Source organism: Equus asinus, chromosome 23 (assembly GCF_041296235.1).
Source record: "Equus asinus isolate D_3611 breed Donkey chromosome 23, EquAss-T2T_v2, whole genome shotgun sequence".
In the NCBI taxonomy this organism is placed as follows: domain Eukaryota; kingdom Metazoa; phylum Chordata; class Mammalia; order Perissodactyla; family Equidae; genus Equus; species Equus asinus.
This window is the reverse complement of record NC_091812.1, coordinates 24,890,390-24,902,827: the sequence shown is the minus strand read 5'-3', so window position 1 is coordinate 24,902,827 and position 12,438 is coordinate 24,890,390. Positions and strand designations below refer to the sequence as shown.

Below are 12,438 nucleotides of genomic sequence, written 5' to 3'. Positions count from 1 at the left end.
ACTTAATACAGAGTAGATGATATTTCAGTAATACGGAGATTTTTCAGTAATATACAGAAATGGCACAGAGTAAGAGCTTAAAAGCTTTTGTTGAATGAATGGGTGCATGAGTGGAATGAATGATATACCTCTTGGATGTATACACATGTGGTGTTTTGGCGTCTGTTTCAGTGTTTTGGACATTTTGCGCAGCCATTGTTGAATGTTGGAAAGTAAGAGGTGGGAAATCCCATAAAATTTCCATGCATGTACTCACTTTGAGTACTAGATAAGTCTCAGAGTCGTCCTACATGTTATCTTTTTCTCTGCTTTCCAACTGCTGCCATTTTTCACTACTGTGATACACACATTGCCTTAAATCTAAACATGAGCTCTGTGCTTGGCACATAGTAGGTAGTCAGTAAACATACATGGTCAGGCTGGCTTCGAGGAGAAACTACTGTTACTGCTCATTTACTGACTATGCCTTTTGATTCCTTCTAGTGTTTTCATAAATCTTTAGGATTTTTACTTTCTTTGGAGAAAAGAGGGAAATGAATTATTTCACTTTGACAAATACTTTATTAAAGAGTAAGAGAATGGATGGAGATATCTATGAATACTTTGGGATTGCTTCTTAAGCCCTTATTTTTAAACTCTTACAGTTAAAAAAAAATCAGAGATACATAGTTTAATGTTCTGAGTTTTAGTAAAAGCTTAAAATGCAGTGATCTGTTATTTGACATTTTTCTTCCCATTAGTTGCAGGCACAAAATACACATTTCTATTAGGAAATCAAGGATGAAAACACCACTTGTAGATGACTAATTTAAGCAGTTTCCCTTCCCACATCACCCCCTCACCCCCCATCACCACCCCTCCACAGCTGGGAGGTGGATAGTGGTCACCCTGGTTGATCTCAGTGACTGTGTGTTTGAGGGTTTTGGAATGTAGTGCGAGGTAGCTCAGGGAGAATTTCGCGTTTCACTCGTGGCTTACCTCTTTGTATGTATTGGGCAGTATGATAGCTGAGCTTCATGTTCACTTCAAGTCAGTGGAGAAAGTTAACTACATTTCTCAACTGGGATCAGGCAAAATGAGACTCTTCCCGACCACACAGAGGACTGCCTGTTTCACAGCACAGTCCCTTTGGCTCTTCATTCACTAAACCTAGTGAAAGAAGTGGAGAAGAGACTATTTTAGACCGAATTTGAGTGTGTAGATCCTAGAATGTTCGAGTGTATTTAGTTGGGAATAATATTTACACTTTGGGGGTACTTGTCTAAGCTGTTGTGTATGTCCGGATGTAAGTGAGTGCCTCCATGTCGAGACTTCTGTGCTGTTTTTCTAATGTTATAAAAATTACTAATGGCAGTTCTTGCTCATTTTCTTTAGAACTGAATCATGGATAGAGGGATTTTCATATACTATTCGTCCTAGTTTTTCCAAAGGAAAACTAACTTAAACTTGCAGGCTTTGGTTTTTCTATTGCATTTAAAAGAAATACCTGAAGTTCTTAAACTTTACTGCTAGGGAGAGTTGTACATTTTTAATCCCTTTTAAATTTGCAGCCCTTCCTGACAGAAATTAAAATGTGAACACTTTTTACATTTCCAGAAGAAACATGAATGTTTAACTCTGTATGTCCTTCCGGTGTTTACTCTAACTAACAGACAGCAGGAAAAATTTTAAAAATAAATATTTATAGGAAGTATTTTGAAAGTTTTTATGTAGATGGCAGAGAAAAGGGGGTACAAAGAAAGCAGGTCGAATGGGTTCTGTTGTTTTGTTTGTAGTATTAGTGGAAGGTGTTGGGTCAGTTTGCATCACTGACATGAAAGGAAAATGTAAGCTGCTTCTACCAGTTGTAAGGGAGCATCCTTCATGGGGGCGCAGTTGGATGCCCAGTTAGTTCTCAGCAGTGTAGACCCAAATGTACTCTAGAGATTTAGTCACCCTCCACCTGGGGCTTCTATTTGGAGTATGGAGACCCCTAAATCCTATTTTGCATGTAATTGAAGGTAGAGGACATTTTAGGAAAAGCTGTTCTTGACTGAGTAGACACAAATAATTGTATTCTGTTTCTGATCTTCATTTATAGCACCAGCAACAAGTGGTGCAGGCTGTGGAACGGGCCAAGCAGGTGACCATGGCAGAACTGAACGCCATCATTGGGGTACGTGGCCTTTCCATTTTAGCTCTGATCTTAGTGTTTGTCATCAGTTCTCTCGCTTTCTCTTCTTAAATTTTATTCCATCAAAGGGGCAAAGGGCAATAGAAGTCCATAAAGTGAAATTAAGCACTTTGCCTTCAGTCTCATGTGAAATTTGATGGCTGCCTCAGAAACTTTGGATCACATTCTCACCAATTCAGGTTGACATGTTCCCAAAAATTCTCCCCTAAGGAGACTGGGTAGTTCTCTTTTATAATATTTCTTTCTTTTGCAATCAGCTTCTGTTGCTAACCTATGCCAGAAAAAAGATACACATTGCCCTGATGTTAAAATGGCCTGATTTTTTTATCTTTCCTCAAATATAGATTATCTTAATTATTATCATTTTTAGTGAAATGTGCATTTTCACATCTCCCTGCTACTCTTCCTCCCTTGTGATGAGTGGTTCTTGTGGGCTAGTGTCCATTTGTAGTAGAAAATAATAGATGAACTACACCTTTCTGAAAAATCAGTGGCCTAGTTGTAAAATCCTTCCTGCATTGTAGCATTAATGTTGCATAGAAATCCTGCTGGAATTCATGGGTTTGGGCAGTCACTCCACTTCCATTTTGTTCTCCCAGATTAAGATAACAAGTAATAAAATAAGGTGCTAAAACTTAGAAATAATAAAGGTGAGAAATCTTAGCTGAAAAGAGCACAATATTCACATCTCTATTTATGCACCTGGTACAAGCAGTTCCTTAGGTTATTCTAATAAAGACACTACAACTGTACCTTCCTCTTTCTGCCCCCTCCCAAATACTTTCTTTTGTGTATAAATTATACACAAAAGTCTTTTCTCTTTTTTCCCCTCAGTGTATCAAACATACTTTGAAATGCTAATTATTCCATTTACTTTCATTAAAATTCAAATTGCTGAGTGAAGATGCGGAGAAGGGTCGCCTGATAATCAATCTGAAGTGAAGATATTGCTTCAATTACGCCTCTGTCTTTTAACAAGGAAATCAGAACTCTGGGGTGACTGCCGATGGTGGTAGGGCAGTAGTCTGATTGTAGCTTGTTTTTTGATGAGCTGTTTTGAGCTCTATTTTGTGTCCCTCTGACCACAAGAAAAGAGTGGTAGTAAATTAGAAGACATAATAAAGGAGAAAGAGTAACCTTTATTTCCTCAGAAGGGCTCTTGGGAAAGAAGAGCCTGAATCAGAACAAGCCACACTACAGACTCACTTGTCATACATTTTCTGCCAGGGGTGAGGGAGAGATGAGAGATGATTACGTTTCACAGTTAGTTTTTATTTCCTAAAATTCCAGAAAAGAGTAGCGTAATAAATTTTTTAAAACACTGAGAAGGCATTCATCTTAAAGTTAGTGTATATGTATATATACCAGTTGTGTTTGCTCGAAGTGTGTGTTGTATTCACGCTGGGCTGGTTTTGGTTACCAAATCTCGCGAGGTCACCAGGGGCAGAATCTGCTTTTTTCAGCCGCTACCCTGTCCGCCGTCCGCCGTGAAGGAGACTGTGTGGAGTGAGGACTGACCGGAGGGCTTGCTGGGGCATCTCTGGCTTAGTGTTGATTGATTGTCTGAAATGCTAAAACGCAGGTAGCCATCCTACCTTCTGTCTGGTTGGCATCCTTCTGAAGGAAAACGGTGCTTTTTGTTTCTTTTTCGAGTCTTATTAGTTACTGTCTGTACACTGGAGAGATTAATCTAAATCAAAAACACATTGTTTTGTGTTGGATGTTGCTTAAAAACATGAGGGGAGGTATAAAATCAGAACAAGTGCCCTTCCCTTCATCACATCAAGTACACTTTTAATACTGTTTTATATCTGTTTCATTTTACATACTTTGTTTTGAATGGGATGGCAGATTGCCTTTTCTCAGGGAAAGGATGACTTATTAGACTGTAGCCAAGTTACTGACAGACATATTGTGCGTGTATGGATTTAATTATTAAAACAAAGCTAATTTAATTTTGTGACTTAAAAACTTATTTGAAGAATTAACTCAGTCGAATTGCATGCTATCAAAGCAGCATGTGCTGTAGTTGCTGGATCTGGTGGGATTTCCAAATTATTTGTATCCTAGTAGAAAATGGAATAAAAAAATCACATAATCTGACTATTCTGAAAAATTGATTGCAGAAATAGAAAAACAAACCCAGCAGTTTTCAGGAGTCACAAACCAAGCAAGAAAAGAGCTCAATTATCAACTTACTTGATGCCTTTCTGCTGCTGCTGTCCTCTGTCGTCTTTGGTCTTTTGTCTGTTTCAGCCCTGGTAGTGCCTTGTGTCCAGTCGTTTTCAGAGTTGTAACACTGTGGACTTTTAAATGCACCCGCTGTTCTGGCTGCCCTTGGACATGGCCGTGTTGTGAGGTGCTGGTATTTTGACCTGCTACTGAAAGTGGTGAGGGGTCAATTTTAGATTTTTGTTACTTGATCTTTAGAACGTAGTCGGCAACAATTTTCTGCACGGAGGGAATGAAAATTTTTCCTCCTGAGAGGCAAAGACCTGTCTGAAGCCCCTGCAGACCTTCATTTATTTATCAGTGCACATGCATCTGTTTTATATGTATGTGCACCATCTACGCAAGCACAAATGTTCCCAGACTTAATGAAATCTGATGAAGCACCTTTTTAACTCTGCAATATTATTCTACCTTCATTGGCAAATGAGCCAAACCAGTGATCCATGCAGTTTAAATGCAAAATGCTGAAGTGAGCCTGAAACCTGGAGAGGCAGCTTGTTCTCTTGACAGTAAGCTAGTTGTGTTTAATGGAATGAAACACAGTTATAATGATTTCTTTCACAGGTCATGTTCAGTTTAAAACTGTTGATAGATTGAAATAAGTTAAATATCATTTATCTTTTATTTATAAGGAAAAAACTCAGGAAAATTCCTGTGTTGTTTTCTACAGTTAATATTTTGTGTTTTGTTTTGAATTGGTCGTATTTTACACTTCCCTGAAGCTTTCCCGCAGTTTCCCCAAATGGGCTGAGGGAGCGTTGTGTCTCTGGTTTGATCTTGTCATGTGTCCTACTAGCCACTGTGTTTTTAAATTAGAATTTCTGCGCGATCACACTGTTGGAACAACACACAAATTGTAGTTTTAAATCAGTAATATGATCTAATTAGAAATGATGTTTTCATTTCCTGTATTATTAAATTGAGTCATCTGACTATCTTAAAATGCTTTTTAAATCCATTACACTATATAATCAGCACATGCTGTGTGAATGCGGTAATGCTTAATAAAGGAGGCTGATTTGGAACCTCATAAGAATCTCTCCAAAGAAACTACCATTAAGAAAAAAGTTTTGTTAGTACAAACATTGCAAAAGGAAATGTTTGGCTTGTAAAAACAGAAAATGGAGTTTCTTTGGATCCCCTCCCCCTCTTTTTTAACCTGACTCTTTGAAGAATAAAATGATAGAAATATGCTTTTTTTTTTTTTAAAAGCAAAGCACACTCCCTTAAAGAAATCCTTAAGAACAGGTATGCCATGGTGTTGTAGGAAAATGCAGTTTAGCACAAGAAATGCTGAACCTCAATTTTTAGCAGTGACATTTTAATGATAGGAAGTCTGCAAAATTATTTGCCATCAATTGTGAAGGCAATAACAAGCCTTGGTGGTTTTTCACACTCTCTGTGTTAAGTGCTTTCAGAATGACAGCGTAAACTGTGTTAGAGAACTCCAAGGAAGTAAAACTGATTAAAATGTTCATGCTTGAATGGTGCTGATGGAATAGTTCATTTGGACTTTCTCTACCTCCTGCAGCTCAAGCTGAAATATTAAAATTCAGTGGATTTAAATCTCTCTCCTCTCAGCTCAGGAAAAAAACATTACATTTTAATAGGTTTTAAACCCATAATTCATTGGTTTGGAGCAGCACTATTAAATCTATTTAAATATTACTTGTATTACTAAGGAAATGATTTAAATGACTTTGCCTTTACCATCCTCTGTGTTTGAGTTGATTTAAAAAAAGAAAGACAATACCTTTGGGTTTTTTTTCTTTCCTCTTAAGATTTGTTTTATTGTCCTTGTCATATGATTGGCCCTTAAATTATATACATACACATTTCAGATTGGCATTTTGGCAGAGGGTCTTGCTGTATGATAGTTTTAAAATGTGTGTCCCTCTTTTTTCATTATAGATTTCAAAATGCCGTTTTCAGTTTCAGAGGCATTTAGATGCGCCACTGTGGTCATTTCCCTTGTTGTCTTTTTAAACTAATTGGCTGTTAGGCAAAAAACTGAAAGATATAAATTTGTAGGTAAATATAAAAACTTGTGTTTGTGTGTTTGTTTTCCCCTCCCTCACATGACAGAGTCCAATAACACAAAATTTGAATAAAATTAAAAATACAACTTCACTTCCTTAACAAAAGCAAAAGTTATTAAGTATCAAAAAAGCCGTATTTTCCTCTCTTCTGTGTTTACTCATAAAGGGTTTTCCAGAGATATTGTTACTTTTGCAGTGGCCTTGCTGTTGTCCTCTTTTGGGCACAGATATGGCAGCAGTGCTGAGCAGTGTTGTCCTTACCAGGCCCACCTTACCCCTCCTCTGCATTTCTCTCCTGCCTTTGTCATTACAGCATGTTATCCCCAGCTTGACCCACCTCCCGAAAGCCACACTGGGAAGCTCTTGCATTTTCCCAGTGCTTTTTGTGGCGACTCCACCCTTCATTTACGCATGTGCAGCGTGGAAGCATGAGAGAGCTGTCCCCCCACCCCATGGGGTAATCCTCGACCCCTAGGGAGTCAGTCACTGGAAGGCCCCCCTCCTGTCCTTTTGGTGGGCAGTTTTAAGCACTTTCTATGTTCCTCCACAAAGGATCCCAGCAGAATGGAGCTTCAGTTGCCTGTGGTGGTGATCAACTCAAGAATATATCCTTGTTTTGAGTTTCTCTCCTCTGATTCACTTTCCCTATGCCCCACGCCTGTTCTGGGATCATTTCTCAAAACTACCTGCAGCCAAGCCCTGTCCCTCCACTTTTCTAGAGGAACTAAGACACTCAGGATTTGACTTCACAGGCCTCAAGCTCTTTAAGGAGGCTTTCTGGTGTGGGTAGGCAGTTGTACTCTTGTGCCAGAATCATGGTTTGTTTTCTGATGTGAATTCTGTGCATAAAACATTTTCTTTAACAGCCTAGCTTTTACATTGTTTTTTAAGTAAGTAATTTTCAGTATACTTACAGGTGAGCTTCCCTTTTTTGTCCTCCCAGCTGATTACTATTGGTATTTTCTAAATATGGAGTAAACTTAAAAACGAGCCAGAAAATTGATTTGTGTTTTATCAGAGATTGTTGTTCAGCTTTGTTACTGTCTACTGAAGAGTGTGCCTGGAGCTTAAAGGCCTTATACGATATGCCGGCCCCTGACGGCATGATGTGCACAGCTTGGTAACACTGGGAAAGGGGGAAGAGGCTGGTGTTCTGTAATTGTAGGGCTTTGCTTACCTGCCCTCAGAAAGCATGATAAAGTTTGATTGCACGTAAGCCAGAGCAGCTGTACATCGTAAGTCCACACATTCCTCTCTATCTTGTACTGGTGTGCCTTCCCCTCACCTTTTCTTTTTAAACTGGTTCATTTACTGTGGATCAGGAGACTATGTTATTGAGTGATGTAGTCATAATCTAATCTTTGTGCTACAGTTTGATGAGGCTCTAAGAGGCAGTAATTTCCCTTCTCTCATAACAAAGACTCTCATATATTTAAGTAATTTTTTAGCTCTGTCTCCACTTCAGAACTCCCTAAAAAACCTTGGTAAAGAACAGGATTTCTAATTTATGCGTATGGTGTGCTTTTAATTTCTGTTAGAAAGCTGCCCTAGAAGAATTTTTTCTTCTTGTTGCTAACGTGAAGGATTACTGTTTGTTCTTTGCATTGAGGGAGGAGATCTCTCCTCCTTCCCCCAATAAATGCATTTTCATGGCTCCAGGTAGAGTTAAGTGCAGAGAGTTACAAGAGCTGTAGAATGTCTCTCATTGGGTGCATCTGACTTAGCTTAAGGTATGTGAGCATTGGGCTTCCACTAGGAAGAGAACAGAGTTTCCCAGATCTGGGAATCTGCATTTCATTCACACCACAACACAGCAGGCCCAACCTGTATAGGGGTCCAGGGGTCCTGGTGGAACTGTTACACAGAAAAACAGCTTTCGCTCAAGGCAGCTTGCAAGCTTGTTTGCACATTGTTATCCCTAATGATTGGTTAGTGTCCTCCCATTTTGCTTCCCTTTCTCTAATTCTCTGATTGACTTCCTCCTGGCAGTGTTCCTGCAAGCAGCACCTCCAGCTCATGTCTAGTAAGCCTTCTTTCCCTGTGCGCCCAGCCTGCCTTGTGTCCCTGAGAGCTGGGAGGGAGGGAGCTGGCCTAGGCTGTAAGACAGGCAAGCTCACCCCAAACGGGCAACGAAAGAGTTGGTGACTTAGGCTAAGTTTTAAGGACTATTATTGTGTATTCCTCAAAGCTCCTTCTGTTTGAGAAAATCCTACCTGAAAATGCATTCGTGATCTTAAGTGTTCTCCTAAAGACCTTTTGTAGAAAGGTTAAAACCTTTTAGTGAATGGTAAGAATGATTTATGATTACATCCACTCATTCATTCATTCCACAAATATTTGAGTATCTTCACCAAATCCTATCAAAGGGGCACATTTTATTTTCACTTTGAATGTTATTTTTAAATGTTTTCTGAAATGATCCTCAAATTACATTTAAATCATTTTATTAAGGTTTTATTAGTTGTAATCGTTTTTGGTTTTACATTTTACTACACATAATAAGCTTTTAATTAACACATTTTAATTTTGGTACAACTTCAGTTTCCAAGGATAACAGGGTAAAGAAAGAGATAATAGAAAACATGATAAAAATGAGGCTGCTTATGTTTACAGATTTGTGTATTTTTTATATTTGCAGCTATTTGGAATTAGGAATCTAGAAATACGAATCATTATTCTTTTTTTAAGTCAGGTTTATTGAGGTCTAGTTTACATAGAGGAAATTTTCCTTTTCTAGCATACGGTGTGATGAGTTTTGACAACCAAGTGCAGTTGTGTAACTGCCACCACTCTCAAGATACAGAGCATTTCTCTCTAGCCCTACCCTGTTCCTCCAAATTCTCTTATTCTTTGTAGTCAGTGCTATTCTCTACTCTAGTCCCTGGAGACCACCGATAATGTTTTTTCTTCCAAAGTGAGCATTTTTGAGAATGTTGTGTAAGTGGAATTACACACTATAATGTAGCCTTTTGAGTTTTCATCCTTCATTTAGCATAATGCCTTTGAGATCTGTCCGTGTGTTTCCCTGGATCAGTACTAGTTAGTGCCTTTGTAGAGCTGGGTAATATTCCATTATATGGATGTACCATTTGTTTACCTTCACCCCTTGAAGGACATTGGGTTTTCTCCAGGTTTTGGTGATTCGTAAATAAAGCCCCAAGAAATATTCACATACAGGTTTTTGTAGAATATAAGTTTTCATTTGGGGGGCAGTTACTTGGAAGTAGGATTGCTCAGTTTCACGTTTAACTTTCGAAGTGGCTGCCCTAGGTTTGCCAAGTGACCATTTTGTTTTCAGTCTCACTAGTCTGTATGAGAGAGCCCTTGCTCCACATCCTCACGAGCATGTGGAATTCTAGGTTTTTGGAGTTTTTTAGCCGTTTCTAATAGCTGTACGGTGGTACTCATGTTTTTATGCATTTCTGTAATAGCTAATGAGGTTTCTTTTTATGTGCTTGTTTGCCATACCTATATCTTCTCTGATGAGTATCTGCTCAAATCTTTGCCTTGTTTTTTCTTGAGTCAGTTCTTTTTTATTTTTGAGTTTTGAGAGTTTTTTAATATTCTGGATTTAAGTCCTTCATGTATTTTTCAAATATATTCTCCCAATCTGTGGTGCTTAATTTTTTTTAATAGTGTTTGAAGAACAGAAGTTTTTAACATGGATGATGTCTAATTTATGACTATTTTTTATGAGTCTTACTTTTGATGTGTTCCTCAGTGATCTTTGCCTAACCCACCACAAAGGTTTTCTTGTAGAAATTTTACATTTAGGTCCATGATCCAGTTGAAGTTAATTTTTGTTTATGGTGTGAGTTGTGGGTAGAGTTTCTTTTTTCTTTTTTTTTTCAGATGGACATCCGATTCACTGGTTCCAGCACCATTTGTTGAAAAGACTGTCTTTTCTCCATTGAATTGCCTTTGTACCATTGTTGAAAATTGATCGACTCTATTTGTGGGTCCATTTCTAGGCTCTATTCTCTTCCGTTCGAGTGCATAGCTAGTCTTTTGCCAGTGACACAGTGTCTTGATTTCTGTAGCTTTCATTATTGATATTCTCCATTCTATTTTGTGCTTATTCTTTACTGTTCTCACCCTCTTTCCAGTACCCCTCAGAGCTCTGGTTAAAACTCAGAACTCAGGAAGGTTAACCCTTTGCTCTGATGGCTGCCCATTTTGCTTAGAATGAAGTTGAAATTTCTTACCATGGCCTGCAAGACGGTGAGCTTGACCCTTCACCCACCTCTCTGATGTCGTCTACTACTCATTCTCTTTATTTGACTTGTACTTCAGGCACATGGCCTTTTTCTTCTGTCCCTAGATCACCCCAGGCATCTTCTTGACTGAGGGTTTGTGCACCACCTCTTCCACCCTCTAGAATGTCCGTCTTCCACTTCTTGACGTGGTTTTCCTCATGCTCTTCTTTGAAGTCCCATCTCAGATTTCATCTCCTGAGAAAGGATTTCTCTGGCTGGCAGATGTTAATAGCTTCTTCACCTAACTCATTCTCTGTCCCATTAGCCCATTTTATTTTTCTCATAGCAATAACCATTTATTTATGTGTGTGATTTTCCCGTCACTAGAATGTGAGATCTTGTTCATTTCTATAGCCATGGTGCCTAGGACGATATCTAGCTCATCTTTTTCAATAAATATCTGTACAATAAGTACTCAGTAACTGTTGAATAAATGTACAATAATTTGTTTATAATATTTAATAAAGATCTGTTCAATAAATATTTGTTAAATGAACAAATAATCAGTTTTGAGCTATTTTCACATTGGGACTTTTACCCCCACAATTTTGAGCCAAGATTGAGAGAAATTGTGAACTGATAGATAATGCACAATTCTGGCTATCACCTATATAGTATGAGCTTAGGAATTTCACTTAGAAGTTTTCTCACCTGCGGTGTAGAATGCAGGACCGGAGCTGATAGCCCCTGAAGTATTATCTGCTCTTCTAACATCGTATGGTTTTGTAAACCTCTTTGTTTTGATGATGATAGGATATTTTTAAAACTTAGGGACCTTTTGATTTCTCTGGATTTATTGTATCCCTAGGCTTATATTCTTTTCCCTAAACGTGTAACTAAAAATAGCAAATGTTTTTGAGTATTTGCTTTGTGTCAAGTACTGTGCTAAGCATTTGCATGCATTATTCTATTTAATCTTCACATCATCCCCACGTGGAAGGTAGTCTTACTGTCCCCAACTTTGCAGATAATGAAGCTAAGGCTCCAAAGGGTTGTTAGTAGTTTTCTGAAGGCCACACAGGGAGAAACTGGTAGAATGGGGATCTAAACTTAGACTGACTTCAGAGCTCACGCATTTAACCGTTCTGTTACACTGTCCCTTATTTGTTCCCTCGACTTGTGTTCGTCTTTCTTTTACACTAGGATCAATAGTCTCTTTATCCCTCTGTGCTAATAGGATTGTCCAGTGCTTAGTGTCCAGAGCGCAAGGAGAGAAATGGAAGTTGGGTGTGCCTGATGCACATAGTAATTGGTTAGCCTAAGTTCTCTGAATTGTATTAGTTCCATAGAGCAGTTGGATACTTTTGACTCCTGCTATTGTTTCCTGTCTGTTGTAACTTACTCTCCTACGTGAGAATCAAAAGTTGTCATAAACACTACTACCAAAGCAAGTATTTTAAACTTAGGTCCTTGGATCTTCTCAGATTTCATGCTTGGGTCTTAGGCTGTTCATTAGCTCCCTGAGATGTTGGCAAAATTGTGTGTGGGGGTGGGAGGGTGGGGTATACGTTTCCTGGGGAAGAAATTTTGATCTTAGATTCACCACGGGTCCCATGACGCAAAAATGTTTAAACCTGTGCTTATGGGACTAGAACTCTGCAAGATCCAGATAGGAAAGAACAAAGTGTTTGGTGGAAAACCTGTAGCTAGAAAGCACTTGTCTATAGCATTACGAGGAGACATTGCTGGATGGTTGTTCAGAAACCTGGAAATCAGGAGTTGACACTGAATTTGTTTC

General features: G+C 38.6%; 1 protein-coding gene across 11 annotated transcripts in view; it reads left to right on the top strand.

Annotated features, from left to right (window-relative positions):
* Window positions 1-12,438, top strand: part of TLE4 (TLE family member 4, transcriptional corepressor) — a 142,029-nt gene that overhangs the window by 47,809 nt on the left and 81,782 nt on the right. For 7 of the 11 annotated variants that reach the window (XM_044767618.2, XM_044767617.2, XM_044767616.2 and 4 more), the window contains one exon: window positions 2,081-2,155. The exons of the other annotated variants lie outside the window; for them this stretch is intronic. In XM_044767618.2, coding sequence (XP_044623553.1) covers window positions 2,081-2,155 — 75 coding nt within the window. The remainder of the gene's footprint in view (window positions 1-2,080; window positions 2,156-12,438) is intronic. 11 annotated transcript variants of the gene reach the window in all.